Raw genomic sequence first — 24,343 nt, 5'->3', positions numbered from 1 at the left:
ATTTCTAAATATTGAGATTGGAACTCCCCCTTTTAATAATGGTTCGGTTGGTCTATATTGGGCCATTTGAAGATGAAGGCCGTCATCTTACATGATTAGAGGACCTTGAGATGCTGGAACTGCTGCACTGCTAGTAGCTTCTGTTACATGTTCTGATTCTTCTGTAAAAGACATGAAACGTACACAGCCCGTGGCCTGACAGTGAGCAGTCATAGAGTTTGAGGAACTAGACGATCAGGCACGTCTGAAACACGTCAAACTATTTTCAGAATCCATTCTAGTTCAAAATGAGGAAACGCAACCCATTATTTACCTATTCACAGCATCTCTCTCTCTCTCATTGGAGATTAGTTCTAATTATTTAATGGGATAATGCCTTTTTAAAAGGGGGAGAAGAAAAACTGAAATTACTTAAAGAAGGCATTAGTCTTTGTGAAGAACAGATGTTGCCGAGGCAAACGGGAGCATGCATTATGCATATAAAATGATTTATTTTGGTAGCGTGCACGGCTGATTTATGGAAGCCCCGTTCCATGTGCCTCGTTAATGGGTTTAAGGAGATGCCTTTTGTAAAGGTGATTTCCATAATTAATAAAGGGACATCCATAATGTGTGCGCTGCTGCAGTGGAAGGAGGCATGTGTTATGTAGGCTAGGTCTAATGTGTGTACACACCAACACATTGATAACCTGCGAGGCCTATCCATGATGAAGAACAGACAGAAGGAGTTGTTTAACCTAAATAAGATAAACAGGGTTTATTGAGGATGTTATCAAATGTTGGTGTTTTTTAATGAAAGACGTGAGTGGTTTAGGGGTTTAGGCTAATTCTGGAATGGAGATGCTCGATGGCCTATCGTATTATGCGAAACATCATGATTTTTCTCTTTTGATACTGTAGGACTTAGCCACGACAACGTCATGGAAATCAGACTATTTGTCACATCTCCCACATAGAGCTGTCAGTCTGAACATTCCCTGGGCTATCTTTATTCCCTACTTTCTCCATGGAAGTGATTGTTTTTGTGCACAAGTCACTCTATCATTTGCATACACATTTTCATATTAATTTACATAATGTTATTTTCCACTTCTTGTTCTTGTCCAATCTGTCTTATTACAGTGTAGGCTGTCAGCAGTGTTTGAAAGCCACTCAGCACACATTACAGTAGTCTAAACTCCATGCATCAACGAAGACAGTCATCTGATCTATCAGTTCCTCCTTCACTATTGTCTTGTTGAATTCCCTTCACTAGTGTTGTGTTGAATTCATTTGGTGTGATCTCCATACCCAGGGATAGAGAGAAATACAAAGACTGCTTTTTCTGGTTTTGATCTTTGATTTCTCTTCTTTTTGTCCTGAATGTCCCTCTTGTGTTGTTTCTCTCAGATAAGCCTTCATCTGTCGTGAGTCTAAGCTGAGGAGAAACACATTGTTGTGACTGTAAGTACTGACATGGAACAAAGACAAAAAAGCATAGGCCTAAAGCTTAATTGGATAAGAATATTCCCATTTTATACTGTTTTGTTCTGTTTTTAATTGCTCAACTTCCTTCCACTCTTTCTATTATCAGATAAATCCTCCTGTTCTTGCTCTGGTGTGTTCAGTTACTCCATGGTAATTCTTTACTGCTGCAGTCATCCATGTTTTTTCTGGGTTAAAAAGAGGCCTAGGTGGTGGTAGGTGCGGTCGGCACAATGGGCGCGGTCGGCACAGTGTAATTTTAGAACATTTATTTTGGTGTTTTAGCTTTTTTAAACCTATTTCCTGCAATTCTCAGAATTTGTCCTTGGAGCAGAGATATATTTTTGCAGTTTTAAGGTTTTGCCAATAATGCTGACAGAAGATGTAGCAGTTTTAAAGCTAATCTCCAGGGATTCTACACATTCTGCCATGGAGCTGAGATAATTTGAAAGATAATTTCCTGCAGTTCTATGCATTTTGCCATAGCTAATGCTGTGTTCTTTTGCTCAAAGGGAAACATCAAGTTTTCAACTTCATATTCATCTCCAGCACCAGCTCAACATCAACATATGTGAAAATTATAGAAACGTGCCATTTTCACATGTTGATGTTGGGCTGGTGCTGGAGTTGAGAAATTGTGAAATTTCTGTTTAATAACATAATCAATACTATTAAATCGTTTTGGGAATGTTCTATTGCCTGACTGTCTAGCTTTTATTTTGATGCCTGTTAATGCTCAAAGATGATTTTTAATCAAAATTCTATACTGTATGTCTAATCTTTTCTACATACTTTATATCTGGGTTTAGTCATTTAAGTTTACACAGTGTATTTTTGTTTGTTTGGACTTGTTCTATGGTACACGGGTAGCTCTAACCCCTCCTGTTGTTCTCATCACAGGTTCTGTTGGGTGGGTGTCATGCAGCACCCTAACTTTGAGACTCACCACCCTCTCCAGCCAGAGGGAGAGCAGGAGATGGGTTTTGACCCGCTCCACAACTTAAACAGGAATCTCAGCTGTGGTGAGTCGACATTTACAACACATTCATTAAGGATTTATTAACATGTTATAAGTCTTATCATCTGAGGCTTAATTAAGCTATTCTGAATATGAAATGTTAATATCTAGTAATGTGGGGAAAAGTCGATAGTTACTTCTGGAAGATAGTATATCGAAATAACTCCTAGTATAGATTAGTGAAATATTTACAGTACCAGTCAAGGGTTTTTCTTTATTTTTACTATTTTCTACATTGTAAACTCAGGGGAAAAAAATAAAAAATAAACGTCTTCTCACTGTCAACTGAGTTTATTTTCAGCAAACTTGTGTAAATATTTGTGTAAATATTTGTATGAACATAAGAAGATTCAACAACTGAGACACAACTGAACAAGTTCCACAGACATGTGACTAACAGAAATGGAATAATGTGTTCCTGACCAAAAGTAAGTCAGTATCTGGTGTGGCCACCAGCTGCATTTAGTACTGCAGTGCATCTCCTCCTCATGGACTGCACCAGATTTGCCCGTTCTTGCTGTGAGATGTTACCCCACACTTCCACCAAGGCACCTGCAAGTTTCCGGACACCGACCCAACAGGTCCCAGATGTGCTCAATGGGATTGAGATCCGGGATCTTCGCTGGCCATGGCAGAACACGGACATTCCTATCTTGCAGGAAATCACACACAGAACAAGCAGTATTTCTGGTGGCATTGTCATGCTGGAGGTCATGTCAGGATGAGCCTGCAAGAAGGATACCACATGAGAGAGGAGGATGTCTTCCCTGTAACGTACAGCGTTGAGATTGCCCGCAATGACAACAAGCTCAGTCCGATGATGCTGTGACATACCGCCCCAGACCATGACGGACCCTCCACCTCCAAATCGATCCCGCTTCAGAGTACAGGCCTCGGTGTAACGCTCATTCCTTCAACGATAAACGTGAATCCGACCATCACCCCTGGTGAGACAAAACCACATCTTGTAAGTGAAGAGCACTTTTTGCCAGTCCTGTCTGGTCCAGCGACGGTGGGTTTGTCCCCATAGGAGACAACGTTGCCCGTGATGTCTGGTGAGGACCTGCCTTACAACAGGCCTACAAGCTTTCATTCCAGCCTCTCTCAGCCTATTGCGGACAGTCTGAGCACTGATGGAGGGATTGTGCGTTCCTGGTGTAACTCGGGCAGTTGCCATCCTGTACCTGTCCCTAAGGTGTTCTGTTCGGATGTACCGATCCTGTGCAGGTGTTGTTACACGTGGTCTGCCACTGCGAGGACAATCAACTGTCCGTCCTGTCTCCCTGTAGCGCTGTCTTAGGCGTTTCACAGTACGGACATTGCAATTTATTGCCCTGGCCACATCTGCAGTTCTCATGCCTCCTTGCAGCATGCCTAAGGCATGTTCACGCAGATGAGCAGGGACCCTGGGCATCTTTCTTTTTGTGGTTTCTAGAGTCAGTAGAAAGGCCTCTTGTGTCCTAAGTTTTCATAACTGTGACCTTAATTGCCTACCGTCTGTAAGCTGTTAGTGTCTTAACGACCGTTCCACAGGTGCATGTTCATTAATTGTTTATGGTTCATTGAACAATCATGGGAAATGGTGTTTAAACCCTTTACAATGAAGATATGTGAAGTTATTTGGATTTGACAAATTATTTGAAAGACAGTGTCCTGAAAAAGGGATGTTTTTGCTGAGTTTATAAGAAAACATGCCTTTGTCAGAAAAGGGTGCATTGATCAAGTATTCAAACATCCATTATGTTGTAGCTGAGCTTCATTGTGCCACATCATTGGTGTCTATAGCGTCTTCTAGTGGCTGCATGTTTAATGCTTTTCATGTGTGTTTAACAGGAGGATCTCTGGATAGTAGCACTTTGTCTGAGTCCACTTTCCTCTCCTACAGGTAATGTGTGTAATTTATGTTTTGGTCCACGTCACAGCCAGATCTAATTCTATGCTTATTCCATATTAGATTAAATAAAATTGGAAAGGGCTGAAAACTCACTAAAACCTCTTCTCATCTCTCTCATTACCTCCCTCCCTCTAAAGGAAAGAATGGGATGACTTGTTTCTGAACAGTAATTACCTGACCAGGATCCGTCAGGCAGGCATCAACGGTCGATTGCGGAGCAGCCGATTCCGCAGTGTGTGCTGGAAGGTAAACCAGTCACAGACAAACATGGTTCTTGGGTGTCTGAAGGTAGTTCTACCATGTGAGTCGTGTGTTGTATTCTAGTTGTACCTGGAGGTCCTTCCTGAGGATAAGAGCCAATGGATCAACAAGACCAAGGAGTTACGATCCCAGTACGAGAAGATCAAAGAGAGAGTGAGTTGGTGTGTGTGTGTGTCATGCGTTCACCTGTGCCTGCTCGTTTGGGTGAGCATGTGTGTGTGTGCCAGTCACTGACCGCCTCTCCTCCTCCCAGCACATCACCAACCCCCGTAAGGCTGCAGGCCAGCAGGACTTGGTGGTCAACAACCCACTCTCACAGGACGAGGGGGTAGGTGTAGCCTCAGTCTCTCTAGATACAACTTTTTTTCCAGAACCGTGGGAATGTAAACATCTAAATAACTCTATCACAGGACTAAGTGGGGTGTCCCTGTTGTAAATGCCTACTTATTATAATACCTTTAGGATTCCTTTATTATGATCTGTATACAGGTAACTGACAAAATAATGTAATGCTGGATATAAAGTAGATTGCTTCCACACAGGTGTGTTTCTGAGTTAATGGAGCAATTAACATCCCATCATGTTTAAGGTCATAAAAATGCTGGATATTATTTAAGCTACCATGGCTATGCCCCCATAGGATGACAATGCCCCCACCCACAGGGCACAAGATGTGCCTGAATGGTTGTTGAGCATGAAAACGATGTAAGCCATATGCAGTGGTCGTCTGAGTCACTAGATCTCAACCCAATTGAACAGGTTTTCCACCTCCATCAACAACATTTCTCATGGAAGAATGGTGTCATATCCCTACGATAGAGGTCCAGACACTTGTAGAATCTAGATGCATTAAAGCTGTTCTGGCTTGTGGTGCCCAGCACCCTATTAAGACACTATGTTGGGGTTTCCTTTATTTTGTCATTTACCCAAATGTCCTTGTATTGTGTATTGACCCCAATGGGGAATGGGAACCGTGTACAACATTTTATAATCAGTCTGGTCGTAGGAGGCTAGGTGAATGAGTCTATGGTGTATTTCCTGGTCCATATGTCATTGTGTTCTCCTCCCTCCTGTCCAGAGCCTGTGGAACAAGTTCTTCCAGGACAACGAGTTGAGAGGGATGATCAAACAGGATGTTATGAGAACGTGAGTCTGATTTAACATTTCTTAACTGTTAACCAGAGCTGTATTTAAATGTTTATCAGACTGTCATTCTCATATCTACTGTACACCTCTGAAATAACCCCCCCCTCCCCCCTCTTTTCTCTATTCTGTCTGTAGGTTTCCTGAGATGCGGTACTTCCAAGAGGAGGACGTAAGGACCAAGCTGACAGACATCTTGTTTTGTTACGCCCGAGAGAATGAACAGTTACTGTACAAACAGGTACCATTCCAGCATTAGTTAAGATTTCTAGAGGCACACAAGTGTTAGATATGCCACTAGGCATGCTAATGCACCCCATAGACTAGACAGTGTACTGTCTTCATAGTGCTACAGACAGAGAGAGGACGATGACCAGTCAGTGTTCTAACAGGAAGTGACACACGTCTAGCCACTGGGTAATGAAGTTTAATGATACCGGTCAATAATGATAACACACCTCATGCATCACCCTGAAAGAAATGGGCCATTCGCGCTCTCAATTCAATTCAAGGGACTTTATTGGCATGGGAAACGTGTTAACATTGCCAAAGCAAGTGAGGTTGATGATATACAAAAGTGAAATAAACAATAAAAATGAATAGTAAACATTACACATACAGAAGTTTCAAAACAATAAAGACAATGTCATTTTATTTATATACATACATACAGTGTTGTAACAATGTACAAATGGTTAAAGTACACAAGGGAAAATAAGCACAAATGTGTTGTATTTACAATGGTATTTATGTGTATTTACAATGGTGTTTGTTCTTCACTGGTTGCCCTTTTCTTGCGGCAACGGGTTCACAAATCTTGCTGCTGTGATGGCACACTGGAATTTCACCCAGTAGGTATGGGGGTTTATCAAAATTGGATTTGTTTTTGAATTCTTTGTGGATCTGTGTAATCTGAGGGAAATATGTCTCTCTAATATGGTCATACATTGGGCAGGAGGTTTGGAAGTGCAGCTCAGTTTCCACTTCATTTTGTGGGCAGTGTGCACATAGCCTGTCTTCTCTTGAGAGCCAGGTCTGCCTACGGCGGCCTTTCTCAATAGCAAGGCTATGCTCACTGAGTCTGTACATAGTCTAAGCTTTCCATAATTTTGGGTCAGTCACAGTGGTCAAGTATTCTGCCACTGTGTACTCTGTTTAGGGCCAAATTGCATTCTAATTTGCTCTGTTTTTTTAAATGACTTGACACATTGGAAAGCATTCTTTCTTGTTGTTTTCTCGTGATTTGTTCAGGTCTAATTGTGTTGCTGTCCTGGGGCTCTGTGGGTTGTTTGAATAGAGCCCCAGGACCAGCTTGCTTAGGGGACTCTTCTCCAGGTTCCCCTCTCTGTAGGTGATGGCTTTTATGTAAGGTTTGGGAATTATTTCCTTTTAGGTGGTTGTAGAATTGAATGGCTCTTTTCTGGATTTTGATATTTAGTGGGTATCTTCCTAATTCTGCTCTGCATGCATTATTTGGTGTTCTACACTGAGGATATTTTTGCATGCAGAGTCTCAATTTGGTGTTTGAAGTCTTGGTTGGTGAGTGGACTCCAGACCTCACAACCATAAAGGGCAATGGGCTCTATCACTGATTCAAGTATTTTTAGCCAGATCCCAATTGGTGTGTTGAATTTTATGTTCCTTTTGATGGCATAGATAGCCCTTCTTGCCTTGTCTCTCAGATCGTTCACAGCTTTGTGGAAGTTACCTGTAGCGCTGATGTTTAGGCCAAGGTATGTATAGTTTGTGTGCTCTTGGGCAACAGTGTCTAGATGGTATTTGTGGTCCTGGCGACTGAACCTTTTCTTGGTACAGCATTATTTTGGTCTTACTGAGAATTACTGTCAGGGCCCAGGTCTGACAGAATCTGTGCAGAAGATCTAGGTGCTGCTGTAGGCCCTCCTTGGTTGGTGACAGAAGCACCAGATCATCAGTAGACATTTGACTTCAGATTCTAGTAGGGTGAGGCCGGTTGCTGCAGACTTTACTAGTGCCCACGCCAGTTTGTTGAAGAGGGTGGGGCTTAAGCTGCATCCCTGTCTCACCCCACGGCCCTGTGGAAAGAAATGTGTTTTTTGACAATTTTAACCGCACACTTGTTTGTGTTCATGGATTTTATAATGTCGTATGTTTTAACCCGACACCACTTTTCATCAATTTGTATAGCAGACCCTCAAGCCAAATTGAGTCTAAGGCTTTTTTGAAATCAACAAAGCAGGAGAAGACTTTGCCTTTTGGTTTGTTTGGTTGTCAATTAGGGTGAATAGCCAATTTGACATTTGCTCAGTACATTGTTTTCATTGAGGAAATGTACGAGTCTGCTGTTAATGATAATGCATAGGATTTAAGGTTACTGTTGACGCATATTCCATGGTAGTTATTGGGGTCAAATTTGTCGCCACTTTTGTGGATTTGGGTGATCAGTCCTTGGTTCCAAATATTGGGGAAGATGTCAGAGTTTTAGTATAGCCGATCATTTCATTAAGAATACCATGAACACCACAGGCCTTTTTGCGTTTACTGTAACTCATTCAAGGTAATTGGAGAATCCAGTGGGTTCTGGTAGTCTTTAATGGTTGATTCGTATATGTTTTTGCTCTATATTTTGTTATAGAGCCAAAAAGATTGGAGAAGTGGTTTACCCATCTATTTTGGATAGATAATTCTTCGTGTTTGTTTTGTGTTTTCCAATTTTCCCAGAAGTGGTTAGATTCTTCAATTACATTGAGCTGATTTCTGACGTGCTGTTACTTCTAGTGAATTTTCCTGGTCCCTCATTTTTGCATTAATCATTTAAAATTTGATAGGGAAGCTGAGAGGTCAAGTATACTGTTAAGATTTTCTACTGCCAAGTTTAGTGGAACATTTTACCCAGGAAATTGTCTAAAAGGGATTGAATTTGTTGCCTAATTGTTTGGTAGGTTTCCAAACTGCATTTCTTAATGTTACTCAGTTCCTTTGGCTTTGATGCCTCAATCATGAGTATTGCTCTGTTCAAGTAGACTGTGATTTTGCTGTGGGCTGACTTTTAACGCTCTGAGAGAAACTGGTTTGAGGTCAGTGTTAACCTCTTGCGACGAGCAATCCCAGCATCAAATGCATTAGCATAACGCAGCGGACATAAATACCTCTTCAAACACAAGCTTAACCTTAACACTCATCTCAGATTTTCAAAATATGCATTACAGCCAACGCTAGACAAGCATTTGTATAAGTTTATCATGGCATAATGCTATGCTAGGCACTGCTGGCAGCAGGCAACATTTTCACAAATAAGAAGCAACCAAATTAAATCATTTACCTTTCAAGAACTTCAGATGCTTTCACTCAAGAGACTCCCAGTTAGATAGCAAATGTTCCTTTTTTCCCAAAAATATAATTTGAGGCGAAATTGCTGCAGTTTCTTCATGCTTGTTGAGAAATCAACCGGAAAATGCTACACTTTATTCAAAATTTGCTCCATAATGTTGTTTAGGATCCATCCTCAAGGTGATAATATATCCGCCGCGATAATTAGTTTCTCATAAGAAGCGATTGGAAAAATGGCTACCTCAGTATTTTGCGGGAGACACCATGTGACCACTTGCTATATATATATGGTCCCTTACAGCCATTCAATATGACGTTTTTTTATGCATTTCCAATGCTGTGGAAAACGTAAGCTCATTCACAACCATGAGGCGGTTTCAATAAATGCGGCACTTGCGCGTGGTTGGATATTTATCTGGGTTTCGCCTGTAACATTAGTTGTGGAAACGTCAGTGTTTCCTTTCCAAAGCTGTCAATTATTATCTCCAAAGGGAGACAATGTGGAGATAAGGAGTAACAAAACATAGTTATTTAATAAGTATAATATACAATGGTGTGTGTAATCAGTAGTGTGAGTGTTTTGCATGCATGAATATGATAATGCAGGATGTTGAAAGATGCTAAAACAAACAACCAAAAACAAAATCCATAAAGGTGTCTGCATGGAGAGAGTCTCCATGAATCGGGAAGTGGTGTATTTATCCTGGGACACCTGGCCCAGGTGTTTCCCCTGTAGCTGACGACCCTCCCAACTCCGCCCACCGGCATCCTAATAATAATAATAATAATAATTATAATATGCCATTTAGCAGACGCTTTTATCCAAAGCGACTTAGTCATGTGTGCATACATTCTACGTATGGGTGGTCCCGGGAATCGAACCCACTACTCTGGCGTTACAAGCGCCATGCTCTACCAACTGAGCTACAGAAGGAAACGAGAACAAAAATACGGCAGACAGAGTGGGAGGGGCGTCACATTCCCCCCCATAAACATACCAGCCTCTGCCTCCCAAATTGACACAGCCTCTGCATGTTCATACCTCCACCTGCCCCAGCCAACCTCCTCCCCAGACCTCAGCAACCTTTGCACATAGGAAGTAATGTTTAAGAGGAAAGAACAAGACCAGGAGGGAACAGACAGGAAAGATGGAACATGACAACCCCAAACAATGGTCAGTCACGTAAACATTTAGGAACATGGCACAAGACAACAGCTACAAACGAAAATAACATCAGGGTCCTTCATTTTTACGTCAACTTCCAACGATTCATAGTCACTTCCCAAAGTAACAGAATTTCACTAATTTCAATCATTCAACCTTGTAGTGTTCAGCGATCTTCAATGCTGTTCTTTAGTACATAATTCTAACAGTTCTTCTGATGGAAAGCGAATGATCTTGTCTACATGAGACAGTAAATAATCTTGCTCAACCCCTCTGCTGAGCACATCAGACCACAACCAGAGAAATGACAATCACCCTGAGCACCACAGAAGAGAGATGAGATACGGAGCTTCCCCAAAACTTACAATAACTCAACCCTAGTCTTCGTGCGGATTTGCGGTGGGTATTTACGCACTGTAGCCCGCTGGCAAGGAAATATAACTCCCCAGCATGCTGGCAAATTCCACCAAGCCACGGATGTGCCCCTGAGACAATTGTTCAGTCCAGACACAACACAAAAAGAAAACATTTATCCATGCCCAACATATTTCAAAAATGAAACAAGTCACTAAGCCTATCAGGGGAAAAAGGCTATAGCTCCAGGTAGCAAGTTCCACTACCCTACCCAAATCTCCATTGGTACACAGCCAATTTACTCACCTCAGACCGATGTCCCAACAGCAAGTAGAACAAGAGTTTCCAGGCTGGGCAGGTCCTGGAAACTAACCATTATACTCCAACGCTGCAAACATACCAAACAAGGCAACCAATACTGGGCTTATCAAACTCAAACAAAATATGCAAACCAAACATGTACAAAATGTAACATTACCTCCACGTTCTCCCAAACCAATACGTTCCCGGATAGGCTCCCACTTGTCACGAACTGTAACAAAGAGATAAGGAGTAACAAAACATATATTTATTAAATAGGGTAAACTAAGTACAATATACAATGGTGTGTGTAATCAGTAGTGTGAGTGTTTTGCATGAATGAATGTGATAATGCAGGATGTTGAAAGGTGCCAAAGCAAACAACCAAAAGGCCACCAAGATACACAACAAAATCTGTAAAGGTGTCTGCATGGAGAAAGTCTCCTCCATGTATGGGGAAGTAGTGTATTTATCCTGGGACACACCTGGCCCAGGTGTTTCCCATGTAGCTGACGACCCTCCCAACTCCGCCCACCGGCATCCTAATAAGGAAACAAGAACAAAGAGTGAATACGGCAGAGTGGGAGGGTCGTCACACATAGGAGTCCCCTCGAAGCCTACCCGTGACTATATATATTACCCAGCGTGCGACAGAGCTGAAGGAGTTGTGAACCGTTTTTGTTGGCTATGTTGTCATTGTTGTGCCTAGGGGGGCATATGTGGGAGGGAATGCTGTCACCTGCAGGCAGGTGTTTGTCCCCCTGTGTGCTGAGGGTATCAGGTTCTTGTCCGGTTCTGACATTTAGGTCGCCACAGACTAGTACATGTCCCTGGGCCTGGAAGTGATTGATTTCCCCCTCCACGATGGAGAAGCTTTCTTCATTAAAGTATGGGGATTCTAGTGGGGGGATATAGGTAGCACACAGGATGACATTTTTCTCTGTTAAGATAATTTCCTTTTGAATTTCTAGCCAAATGTAAAATATTCCTGTTTTGATTAATTTAATGGAGTAAGTTAGGTCTGCTCTATACCAAATTACATACCCCCTGAGTCCCTTCCCTGTTCCACACCTGGTAGTTTGGTGGATGGGACTACCAGCTCTCTGTAACCTAGAGGGCAACCAGTGGGTCCTTCTCCTCTATACCAGGTTTCTTGCAGGATGACAATGTCTGTATTACCGATTTCTTTGGTGAAGTCCGGGTTCCTGCTCTTTAAGCCAAAGGCAGATGACCTCAGGCCTTGGATATTCCAGGATGATATAGTGAATGCTTTTTGTTCGATGAAGTGTCCAATGTTGTTGGTCGTGGTTTGGCCTCAGGCCAGTAAGTGTGAGCAGAGCCTGCTGAGCATCTGGTACATGCCATTGGCTTGGGCAAGTGTAAGAGTGGGGGTTGGGCCTGTTTGCCCGCTCACTACCTGGGCGTATGTGTGGCTTCCATGTTGAGGCCCTCTTTGCAGGGGTGGGGTGCATGGGGTGGGCAGGAGTGGCATAGGTCTGATCTGAGGGGGCCTAAATGGGGTGTGGGCATGGTTGACGTGGGGGTGTGGATGTGTCTGGGGGTGCTGTGGTCTGGATGTAAGTCCTCTTTGCGTGGGTCCTCTGTGTAGGTCCAAGGGGGAGGTCCTGCAGGTCTGGGAGGGTGTCTCGCTGGTATGGGTGGGGTGTCTAATTGACCTGTTGCTCCTGTGTGTAGTGTTAGGGATACGTTTGAGAGCAATGTCCTTTAGAGTCCGGGCAAAGGTGGACACTGCTGCCTTGTAGATGTGGACCTGGTCATAGAGGCTGTTCAAGTCCAGGGTGGAGTGGTGGGCACAGTCACGGGAAATACTTGCATTTACCTGCTGTATTGTGGCAGGGTGGAAGTCTCTTTGTGGTAGCAGGGTGGAGATAACCACTTGTGCGTTGGGGAAAGTAGAAGAAGCCTTTTTAATCACTCCCTTCAGTGCTGTGGCCAGCCTTTCCTGCTGTGCTCTCAGGTCGTTTGTGTCTGTGTGTATTATTATGTGGGGGGGGGGTGCTCAGAGGGGGTGAGAGCCGCTAGGCTTGGGATTCTTCATTTGTCTGTTCTGCTGTGATGTCGAGACTTTTGTCAGGTGCTGAGGTGGGCTGTTCTGCTGGCTTCTCTGTGGGGGTGGCCACCTCGCTCGTGGGTTGTTCTTTGTCACATGCCATCCCCCTCAACCTCTTCTCCAGCAGTCTGATCGTCTCTCTGGCGCGCTGTGTCTCTCTGGCGCGCTGTGTCTCTCTGGCGCGCTGTCTCTCTCTCAATACAGAACACACCTCATGCATCACGCTGAGAGAAACGGGCCATTTGCTCTCTCTCTCTCACTGTCTCTCTCTCGCTGTCTCTCTCACGCTGTCTCTCCCCCTTGCTCTCTCATGCGGTCTCTCTCTCTCACGCTGTCTTTCATGCTCTCTCACGCTGTCTTTCATGCTCTCTCACGCTGTCTTTCATGCTCTCTCACGCTGTCTTTCATGCTCTCTCTCACGCTCTCGCGCTCTCTCTCACTCTCTCTCTCTCACTCTCTCACTCTCTCTCACACACTCTCACACACTCTCTCTCACACTCTCACTCTCTATCCCCCTCCCTTTCTGCAGGGAATGCATGAGTTGTTGGCTCCTATTGTGTTCGTCCTACACTGTGACCATCAGGCCTTTCAGCACGCCAGCGAGACCGCCCACCCCAGGTCAGTCACACCTGCACTCCTCCTCCACATTGACTTCCCTTCAGTTTAACCCTATCCTGTCCATTCCTCGAAATTGGTCTGTAATGATCTAATGCTTTTGTCTTTGGTCCACAGTGAGGAGATGATGTCTCTACTGAATCCTATGTTCCAGGAACATGATGCCTAGTGAGTTAAATATTAATTATTCTCCTACATTCATCACATCGTAGGTCAGGGATGGCCAACTGGTCTTTAGGCCCGTGAACTAATTTCACTTTTATTATCATTTTTATATAAATGTATATTTTAGGAAATATATAATAATAATATAATATATAAATATATATGCCATTTAGCAGACGCTTTTATCCAAAGCGACTTACAGTCATGTGTGCATACATTCTACGTATGGGTGGTCCCGGGGATCGAACCCACTACCCTGGCGTTACAAGCGCCATGCTCTACCAACTGAGCTACAGAAGGAACTCAGTCAGGGTCTCAACTTACTATTGAGAGTTAGAATAGTAAAATACACTAAATTAGCCTTTGTCAGCTAAATGTTTTTTAAATTAAATAGTTGGCCGCTTGACTAACTTACCAAACTTGAATTATGACCGGGGTGGGGTCCATTGATCATCATTTACCTCAACCCTGTGGCAAAATGTGTAGAATTGCATGAAATGAACATAAACCCACATTTTGTTTTTATCTTCGCTTTCACGAGGGGGGCAGCTAAAATGTTTTGTCTGCGGGGGGGCCTCATGATCAGTTCTGTTTTTTTGAGGCCCCTACCCCCATCAAAGTTGCCCATCCCTGTCCTAGGTGATGGCAATAATATGAACAAGTCAGAGAGACTTCTAACATGAGACATTCTCCTCTGTGTGTCTTTGTTGTGCAGTGCCATGTTTTCCCAGCTGATGGAGACAGCAGAACCCTGGTTCTCCAGCTTCCAGAGGGAAGTCAGAAGGGTCAGTAGTAGTAGTACTCCTGCTAATACTCTTTAGTTGTAACACTCACCAGCTATTTTTGTAAAGACCTGTCAGAAACACTCCGCCAATGGCTTAAATGAGCTCAATGGAATATATTTTCTTTACGTTGCATCTATAAGAACGCTGAAGCTTTGTTGGAGATTTAACACATTGTCTCAACACTTGTTTCACAAGAAAGAGAACTTATTTTGGTGGTTGTTCCTTTTTTTGCGGAATAGAGAAAAATGATAATTTAATACAGTTGACAGATTTACACATTTAAATGCCCTGAAATGAAAGCAACTTTCAAAAATGAACAAACAGATTATAGTGATATTATGTTGATTTTTCATCTGAGGGTACCCCTCTATTGATACACAACAACAGTAATTCATTTCTACATTTTATTTCACCTTTATTTAACCAGGTAGGCCAGTTGAGAACAACTTCTCATTTACAACTGTGACTTGGCCAAGATGAAGCAAAGCAGTGCGACAAAAAAGAAAAGAGTTAGACATGGAATAAACAAACAGTCAATAACACAATAGAAAAATCCATATACTGTGTGCTGTGCAAATTAAGTTTTTTTTTTTTTTTTTCACCTTTATTTAACCAGGTAGGCTAGTTGAGAACAAGTTCTCATTTGCAACTGCGACCTGGCCAAGATAAAGCATAGCAGTGTGAACTGACAACAGAGTTACACATGGAGTAAACAATTAACAAGTAGTAAAAAAAAGGGGAGTCTATATACATTGTGTGCAAAAGGCATGAGGAGGTAGGCGAATAATTACAATTTTGCAGATTAACACCGGAGTGATAAATGATCAGATGGTCATGTACAGGTAGAGATATTGGCGTGCAGAAGAGCAGAAAAGTAAATAAATAAAAACAGTATGGGGATGAGGTAGGTAAAAATGGGTGGGCTATTTACCGATAGACTATGTACAGCTGCAGCGATCGGTTAGCTGCTCAGATAGCAGATGTTTGAAGTTGGTGAGGGAGATGAAAGTCTCCAACTTCAGCGATTTTTGCAATTCGTTCCAGTCACAGGCAGCAGAGAACTGGAACGAAAGGCGGCCAAATGAGGGATGATCAGTGAGATACACCTGCTGGAGCGCGTGCTACGGATGGGTGTTGCCATCGTGACCAGTGAACTGAGATAAGGCGGAGCTTTACCTAGCATGGACTTGTAGATGACCTGGAGCCAGTGTGTCTGGCGACGAATATGTAGCGAGGGCCAGCCGACTAGAGCATACAAGTCGCAGTGGTGGGTGGTATAAGGTGCTTTTAGTGACAAAGCGGATGGCACTGTGATAGACTGCATCCAGTTTGCAGAGTAGAGTGTTGGAAGCAATTTTGTAGATGAAATTGCCGAAGTCGAGGATCGGTAGGATAGTCAGTTTTACTAGGGTAAGTTTGGCGGCGTAAGTGAAGGAGGCTTTGTTGCGGAATAGAAAGCCGACTCTTGATTTGAATTTCGATTGGAGATGTTTGATATGAGTCTGGAAGGAGAGTTTACAGTCTAGCCAGACACCTAGGTACTTATAGATGTCCACATATTCAAGGTTGGAACCATCCAGGGTGGTGATGCTGGTCAGGCGTGCGGGTGCAGGCAGCGAACGGTTGAAAAGCATGCATTTGGTTCTACTAGTGTTTAAGAGCAGTTGGAGGCCACGGAAGGAGTGTTGTATGGCATTGAAGCTCGTTTGGAGGTTAGATAGCACAGTGTCCAAGGACGGGCCAGAAGTATATAGAATGGTGTCGTCTGCGTAGACGTGGATCAGGGAATCGCCCGCAGCAAGAGCAACATCATTGATATATACAGAGAAAAGAGTCGGCCTGAGAATTGAACCCTGTGGCACCCCCATAGAGACTGCCAGAGGACCGGACAGCATGTCCTCCGATTTGACACACTGAACTCTGTCTGCAAAGTAATTGGTGAACCAGACAAGGCAGTCATCCGAAAAACCGAGGCTACTGATTCTGCTGATAAGAATATGGTGATTGACAGAGTCGAAAGCCTTGGCAAGGTCTATGAAGACGGCTGCACAGTACTGTCTTTTATCGATGGCGGTTATGATATCGTTTAGTACCTTGAGTGTGGCTGAGGTACACCCGTGACCGGCTCGGAAACCAGATTGCACAGCGGAGAAGGTACGGTGGGATTCGAGATGGTCAGTGACCTGTTTGTTGACTTGGCTTTCGAAGACCTTAGATAGGCAGGGCAGGATGGATATAAGTCTGTAACAGTTTGGGTCCAGGGTGTCTCCCCCTTTGAAGAGGGGGATGACTGCGGCAGCTTTCCAATCCTTGGGGATCTCAGACGATATGAAAGAGGGGTTGAACAGGCTGGTAATAGGGGTTGCGACAATGGCGGCGGATAGTTTCAGAAATAGAGGGTCCAGATTGTCAAGCCCAGCTGATTTGTACGGGTCCAGGTTTTGCAGCTCTTTCAGAACATCTGCTATCTGGATTTGGGTAAAGGAGAACCTGGAAAGGCTTGGGCGAGTAGCTGCGGGGGGGGGGGGGGGCGGAGCTGTTGGCCGAGGTTGGAGTAGCCAGACGGAAGGCATGGCCAGCCGTTGATAAATGCTTGTTGAAGTTTTCGATAATCATGGATTTATCGGTGGTGACCGTGTTACCTAGCCTCAGTACAGGGGGCACCTGGGAGGAGGTGCTCTTGTTCTCCATGGACTTCAGTGTCCCAGAACATTTTGGAGATGGAGCTACAGGATGCAAACTTCTGCCTGAAGAAGCTGGCCTTAGCTTTCCTGACTGACTGCGTGTATTGGTTCCTGACTTCCCTGAACAGTTGTATATCGCGGGGACTAGTCGATGCTATTGCAGTCCACCACAGGATATTTTTGTGCTGGTCGAGGGCAGTCAGGTCTGGAGTGAACCAAGGGCTATATCTGTTCTTAGTTCTGCATTTTTTGAACGGAGCATTCTTATCTAAAATGGTAAGGAAGTTACTTTTAAAGAATGACCAGGCATCCTCAACTGACGGGATGAGGTCAATGTCCTTCCAGGATACCCGGGCCAGGTCGATTAGAAAGGCCTGCTCACAGAAGTGTTTTAGGGAGCGTTTGACAGTGATGAGGGGTGGTCGTTTGACTGCGGCTCCGTAGCGGATACAGGCAATGAGGCAGTGATCGCTGAGATCCTGGTTGAAGACAGCGGAGGTGTATTTGGAGGGCCAGATTTAGGGTTGTACCTGGTGGGTTCCTTGATGATTTGTGTGAGATTGAGGGCATCTAGCTTAGATTGTAGGACTGCCGGGGTGTTAAGCATATCCCAGTTTAGGTCACCTAAAAGAACAAACTCTGACGCTAGATGGGGGGGGCGATCAATTCACAAATGGTGTCCATGGCACAGCTGGGAGCTGAGGGGGGTCGGTAGCAGGCGGCAACAGTGAGAGACTTATTTCTGGAGAGAGTAATTTTCAAAATTAGTAGTTCGAACTGTTTGGGTATGGACCTGGAAAGTATGACATTACTTTGCAGGCTCTCTCTGCAGTAAACTGCAACTCCTCCCCCTTTGGCAGTTCTATCTTGACGGAAAAGGTTATAGTTGGGTATGGAAATCTCAGAATTTTTGGTGGCCTTCCTGAGCCAGGATTCAGACACGGCAAGGACATCAGGGTTAGCAGAGTGTGCTAAAGCAGTGAGTAAAAAAAACTTAGGGAGGAGGCTTCTGATGTTGACATGCATGAAACCAAGGCTTTTTCGATCACAGAAGTCAACAAATGAGGGTGCCTGGGGACATGCAGGGCCTGGGTTTATCTCCACATCACCCGCGGAACAGAGGAGGAGTAGAATGAGGGTGCGGCTAAAGGCTATCAAAACTGGTCGCCGAGAGCGTTGGGGACAGAGAGTAAAAGGAGCAGATTTCTGGGCATGGTAGAATATATTCAGGGCATAATGCGCAGACAGGGGTATGGTGGGGTGCGGGTACAGCGGAGGTAAGCCCAGGCACTGGGTGATGATGAGAGAGGTTGTATCACTGGACATGCTGGTTGTAATGGGTGAGGTCACCGCATGTGTGGGAGGTGGGACAAAGGAGGTATTAGGGGTATGAAGAGTGGAACTAGGGGCTCCATTGTAAACTAAAACAATGATAACTAACCTGAACAACAGTATACAAGGCATATTGACATTTGAGAGAGACATACAGCGAGGCATACAGTAATCACAGGTGTTGAATTGGGAGAGCTAGCTAAAACAGTACGTGAGACAACAACAGCTAATCAGCTAGCACAACAACAGCAGGTAAAATGGCGTTGACTAGGCAGGGAGGGTCGGATTAACTACACACAGAGCCTGAGTGCGGCTGGGGCCGACAGATAAAACATAAACAAGCAGAATGGAGTACCGTGATTAATGGACAATCCAGCATGCATCAGCTATATAGCCAAGTGATCAGTGTCCAGGGGGCAGCGGTGGATGGGGCAGGGAAGCTGGACTGGTGAGTATTATCCAGGTTAAAAAACTGGCTGGCTGTGCAGAAGGTAAAAGGTAAACCCGCTAGCAGTGGCTAACAATGACGAAATAGCTTGTAGCTAGTTAGCTGGTTAGCTTCTGGAGGTTCTTGAGTGTGTTTTAAAAATAATAGCGATTCTGTATCACATTGGGTGAGGCAGGTTACCGGAAGGTATAAACAAATTACAAATCGAAAAGAGATTGAAAGTAAATATGGTTCCAGTGAGTGTTTGGGACGCGGCGAATCAGACGGTTAGCAGACCTGTGCTAACAAGCTAACAGTTAGTAGGCCGGGGCTAAACAAGGTAGCAGTTAGCGGACCGGGGCTAAACAAGCTAGCCGTTAGCGGACCGGGGCTAAACAAGGTAGCAGTTAGCAGGCCGAATTAGCAAGCAGGGAGATAGCAAGGGCTAGAAAGTTAGCCTTTGGTGGGCGTCGCAATGGGGTGAGTCTGTTTATGCCTCTTTATGCGGTGACATCGATAGACCGGTCGTGGGTCCGGATATTGTAGCCCAGGAGTATGCTTCGGTGGTAGCATAGGAACTCTGGCCGGGATAGCTTCAAGCTAAGTGGGTGGAAACGCTAGCCAGGAGTAATCATCCGGGGTTGCAGTTAGCTAGTTGTGAAGATCCAGCTGAAAATGTCCCGTTACGGTGGGAATCCGGTGGGAATCCGGGGATTAAAAAAAAAAATATATATATATATAGGTTCGTTATGCTCTGGTTAGTCGCGTTGTTCGAACTGACGAGAGCTTTCCGAGCTAAAGGTTAGCTGATGACCAGTTAGCTGAAGACCGCTAGCAATAGTTTGCTGACTGATACCTGGTAGTTAGCTGGTTAGCTTCAGTTGAGGGGATCCGGATCCGAAGAAAATATAAGTACTTTAGAAAAAATAGCTGCATTGGGTGAGGCGGGTTGCAGGAGAGTATTTAGGAGTTGAGGTTTAGCAAAATGTTTTAAAAGATATGCGAAGAATTTTTTTTTTAAACGATATATACAATATATACAAGGGACACGACACGACAAGACGTCCGACTGCTACGCCATCTTGGAATGCGTTGTAGTAAGGAGTAAGGAGGTAGTGGTGAATTAATGACAATTTAGCAAATTAACACTGGAGTGATGGATGTGCAAGTAGAGATGGGTATTTCTAGGATATTTACAGATGGGTTGTGTACAGCTGCAGCGATTGGTAAGCTGCCCTGACAGCTGATGCTTAAAGTTAGTGCGGGAGATATGTCTCCAACTTCAGTGGTGAAGCAGTCTAGACGCCGCAGATGAGTGAAGGTAGTGGTAGACGGACCGGGTAGTGGTAGACAGACCGGGTAGGGGGAGACGGTGCGGGTAGGCCTAGACGGACCGGGTAGGCCTAGACGGAGCAGGTGAGTGCAGGTAGGCCTAGACAGTGCAGGTGAGTGCAGGTAGGCCTAGACAGAGCAGGTAGGCCTAGACAGAGCAGGTGAGTGCAGGTAGGCCTAGACAGAGCAGGTAGGCCTAGACAGAGCAGGTGAGTGCAGGTAGGCCTAGACAGAGCAGGTAGGCCTAGACAGAGCAGGTGAGTGCAGGTAGGCCTAGACAGAGCAGGTAGGCCTAGACAGAGCAGGTAGGCCTAGACAGTGCAGGTAGGCCTAGACAGTGCAGGTAGGCCTAGACAGTGCAGGTAGGCCTAGACAGTGCAGGTAGGCCTAGACAGTGCAGGTAGGCCTAGACAGTGCAGGTAGGCCTAGACAGTGCAGGTGAGTGCAGGTAGGCCTCGACTGTGCAGGTGAGTGCAGGTAGGCCTCGACTGTGCAGGTAGGCCTCGACTGTGCAGGTAGGCCTCGACTGTGCAGGTAGGCCTCGACTGTGCAGGTAGGCCTCGACTGTGCCGGTAGGCCTCGACTGTGCCGGTAGGCCTCGACTGTGCCGGTAGACCCTAGACTGTGCCGGTAGACCCTAGACGTTACAGGTAGACCCTAGACGGTGCAGGTAGGGTAGACCCTAGACGGTGCAGGTAGGGTAGACCCTAGACGGTGCAGGTAGGGTAGACCCTAGACGGTGCAGGTAGGGTAGACCCTAGACGGTGCAGGGTGGACGGGTAGGGTGAATTTGACAAATGTAATACTTAAATTCCCACAAATTCCTGAACTCTTATTCATTATTTGTCCGTGTCAGTAAAATGTTTTGTACCTAATGGATTTAAAACCAATTCAAAAAGTTTGGAGTATCTTTATCCATTCATTAGGATTGTTTTTAAACCGAACACTTTTGATGACGTTGCTAATTCTAACGTATTCCAGCATTGTATGTTATGTTCATGTTTCATGTTATTCCAATGCTGTGATGACGCCGTCTAAACCTCGTGTTGACGTTCTCCTCAGGGAAAGGAGGAAATGCTAACCAGCATGCCGTTCGCCCGGCCGCAAGACTTGGGGCCGTCCGTTGCCATTGTAACCAAAGTGAACCGCATCCAGGACCAGCTGGTGAAAAAGCACGATGTGGAGCTGCACATGCACGTCAACCGCCTGGAGATCGCCCCACAGATATACGGCATGTGAGTATCGCCACCTGTGTTTGTGTGTCTGGGTCTAAGTGCATGTGCGTGTCTTTATTGTGTGTGGTGTGTATTCGTCTATCTCTAGTCGGTGTGTATGTGTGCGCACGTCTGTTTTGTTCAGTCAGTATCTCTCGTCGGTGGTGTGTGTGTGTGTCCGTATGTATGGTGTGTGTGTCCGTATGTATGGTGTGTGTGTCCGTATGTATGGTGTGTGTGTCCGTATGTATGGTGTGTGTGTCCGTATGTATGGTGTGTGTGTCCGTATGTATGGTGTGTGTGTCCGTATGTATGGTGTGTGTGTCCGTATGTATGGTGTGTGTGTCCGTATGTATGGTGTGTGTGTCCGTATGTATGGTGTGTGTGTCCGTATGTATGGTGTGTGTGTCCGTATGTATGGTGTGTGTCCGTATGTGTGTCCGTGTGTGTGTGTGTCCGTCTATATGGTGTGTGTGTGTCCGTCTATATGGTGTGTCTGTGTGTGTGTCCGTCTGTATGGTGTGTCTGTGTGTGTGTCCGTCTGTATGGTGTGTGTGTCCGTCTGTATGGTGTCTGTGTGTGTGTCCGTCTGTATGGTGTCTGTGTGTGTGTCCGTCTGTATGGTGTCTGTGTGTGTGTCCGTCTGTATGTCTAGACGGTGAGTGCTTCTGTATAATGTGTCTGTCTGTTTAGTGTGTTTGCTCCCACTCATCTGTTTACTGCGTGGGTGTGCATCTGTTCAGTGTGTATCAGTCTCTCTAGTCGGTGTGTGTGTGTGTGTGCGTCTGTTTAGTGTGTATCAGTCTCTCTAGTCGGTGTGTGTCCGTCTGTATAATGTGTGTGTGTGTGTGCGTCTGTTTAGTGTGTGTGTGTATCCGTGTATATCTAGTCAGTGGGTGCGTCTGTTTTGTGTGTATCCGTGTATATCTCTAGTCAGTGGGTGCGTCTGTTTAGTGTGTGTGTGTATCCGTGTATATCTCTAGTCAGTGGGTGCGTCTGTTTAGTGTGTGTGTGTATCCGTGTATATCTCTAGTCAGTGGGTGCGTCTGTTTTGTGTGTGTATCCGTGTATATCTCTAGTCAGTGGGTGCGTCTGTTTTGTGTGTGTATCCGTGTATATCTCTAGTCAGTGGGTGCGTCTGTTTTGTGTGTGTGTCTGTGTACACGTGTCTTTACTGTGTGTGTATCTGTGTATATCTCTAGTCGCTGGGTGCGTCTGCTGTTTGGCCGTGAGTTCCCCCTGCAGGACCTGTTGGTGGTGTGGGATGCCCTGTTCGCTGACAGCATCACCCTAGACCTGGTGGACTATGTCTTCGTAGCCATGCTGCTCTACATCAGAGATGCCTGTAAGGGCCTCCCTCACTGCCCATCAATCAGCTGTCAATCAGTTAGTCAGCTTGTCAGCCAGTTAGTCATTGAGCCCTGCTAACTGTTTGTGTTGTTCCCCTGTCTGGCTCAGTGATAGCGAGTAACTTCCAGACCTGTCTGGGCCTTCTAATGCACTACCCACCTATAGGAGACATCCACACCCTACTACACAAGGCTTTGTTCCTCCGAGACCCCAAGGTAAGAGCTCACACACATTTCTGAGAGACATGAGCAACACACACCTCTACTTGGTTGTTTTTCCACCCTGAAGGTGTGTGTTGGAGACGGCAGGGTCGCTGCCCTGACGGTGTTCTGGTTTGTTATGAGCTGTCCTGACTTATGTCCCTTCACTGCCCAAATGACATCCAGCCAACTTGACACAACTGTGGGAAGCATTGTAGTCAACATGGGCCAGCATCCCTGTGGAACGCTTTCGACACCTTTTAGAGTCCATGCCCTGAAGAATTGAGTCTGTTCTGAGTACACAATAATAGGAAGGTGTTCTTAATGTTTTTGACTCGTATTGGCTAGGCCTTCTAGTAGTTTTAATAAAGTAACCTTATTAGAGTAAAATAAATATGCTGGTTATGCAGCGCTGTGGTCGGGTCCACTCGGGTCTATCAGCTGTAGTTACATAGGCCAGAGACCTGACAACAATCCAACAGGACCTGACCCAGATGACAAGTTAGAATTTCAGAACCTGGTCCCGGTAATATCAGGTCCACCCGGACCCATTAAGACCTCTAGTTCGTAGCGTGGCATGGCGATGTTATTCCGAGTAGTTGGCTCAACCACATGGAGATCTGGGACCATGTGAGACCACACACACACTGTTTTTCACAGCGTCTCTATTTTATCACTATTTAAGCTGAGCTGTATTCACTGTCAATACCTTTTCCTTTAGAACAATCCTCGGCCGGCCAACTACCAGTTCCAACAGAATCTGGACTATTACAAGACCAGAGGGGCAGACCTGGTCAACAGCACCCGGTAAGCTTGCTTGCACACACACACGAGCATGAGGGACAATGATCGTAATAACCACACACACACACACACACACACACACACACACACACACACACTTTGTTGTTTCACAATATCTTCCTAAACTAACTTTCTTTTTTCTCTCTCTCTCCCACCCCCTCAGTGCCAGTGCCAAGACGGCTCCTCTCAACATCAACAAAGTCTCCAGCAGCCTGCTCAGCTTCGGGAGGAAGCTCATCGCCCCAGCCATATCAGGGGGTGTTGCCAGCGTTATCTCTCCAATCAACAGCGAGATTCGTTCTGCCCCCTCCCCCCTCACTGCAGCCCCCCGCCCCCAGGCCGAGCCCATGTTCTCTGGCTACGCCCCCTTGCAGACACACTCCCAGTCCCAGCACCAGCGCCTACTGAAGTCTGAGAGCATGCCAGTCTACCTGAGCCAAGGTGAGTGTTGGGAAC

General features: G+C 45.3%; 1 protein-coding gene across 2 annotated transcripts in view; it reads left to right on the top strand.

The window, feature by feature from the left end:
* Positions 1-24,343, top strand: part of LOC124043219 (TBC1 domain family member 5-like) — a 46,316-nt gene that overhangs the window by 11,372 nt on the left and 10,601 nt on the right. Inside the window, exons 2-18 of one of the 2 annotated variants that reach the window (XM_046361548.1) lie at positions 1,390-1,443; positions 1,574-1,617; positions 2,365-2,486; positions 4,316-4,367; positions 4,514-4,622; positions 4,701-4,790; positions 4,891-4,965; positions 5,716-5,783; positions 5,919-6,021; positions 13,509-13,597; positions 13,712-13,762; positions 14,475-14,544; positions 21,382-21,554; positions 22,736-22,878; positions 22,992-23,098; positions 23,805-23,890; positions 24,051-24,328. In XM_046361548.1, coding sequence (XP_046217504.1) covers positions 2,384-2,486; positions 4,316-4,367; positions 4,514-4,622; positions 4,701-4,790; positions 4,891-4,965; positions 5,716-5,783; positions 5,919-6,021; positions 13,509-13,597; positions 13,712-13,762; positions 14,475-14,544; positions 21,382-21,554; positions 22,736-22,878; positions 22,992-23,098; positions 23,805-23,890; positions 24,051-24,328 — 1,597 coding nt within the window. In that variant the 5' untranslated portion in view covers positions 1,390-1,443; positions 1,574-1,617; positions 2,365-2,383. The remainder of the gene's footprint in view (positions 1-1,389; positions 1,444-1,573; positions 1,618-2,364; positions 2,487-4,315; positions 4,368-4,513; positions 4,623-4,700; positions 4,791-4,890; positions 4,966-5,715; positions 5,784-5,918; positions 6,022-13,508; positions 13,598-13,711; positions 13,763-14,474; positions 14,545-21,381; positions 21,555-22,735; positions 22,879-22,991; positions 23,099-23,804; positions 23,891-24,050; positions 24,329-24,343) is intronic. The other variant, XM_046361547.1, reaches the window with a different exon arrangement.

This window comes from Oncorhynchus gorbuscha, linkage group LG09 (assembly GCF_021184085.1).
Source record: "Oncorhynchus gorbuscha isolate QuinsamMale2020 ecotype Even-year linkage group LG09, OgorEven_v1.0, whole genome shotgun sequence".
Taxonomy (NCBI): Eukaryota; Metazoa; Chordata; class Actinopteri; order Salmoniformes; family Salmonidae; genus Oncorhynchus; species Oncorhynchus gorbuscha.
This window is presented reverse-complemented; position numbering and strand designations above follow the sequence as displayed.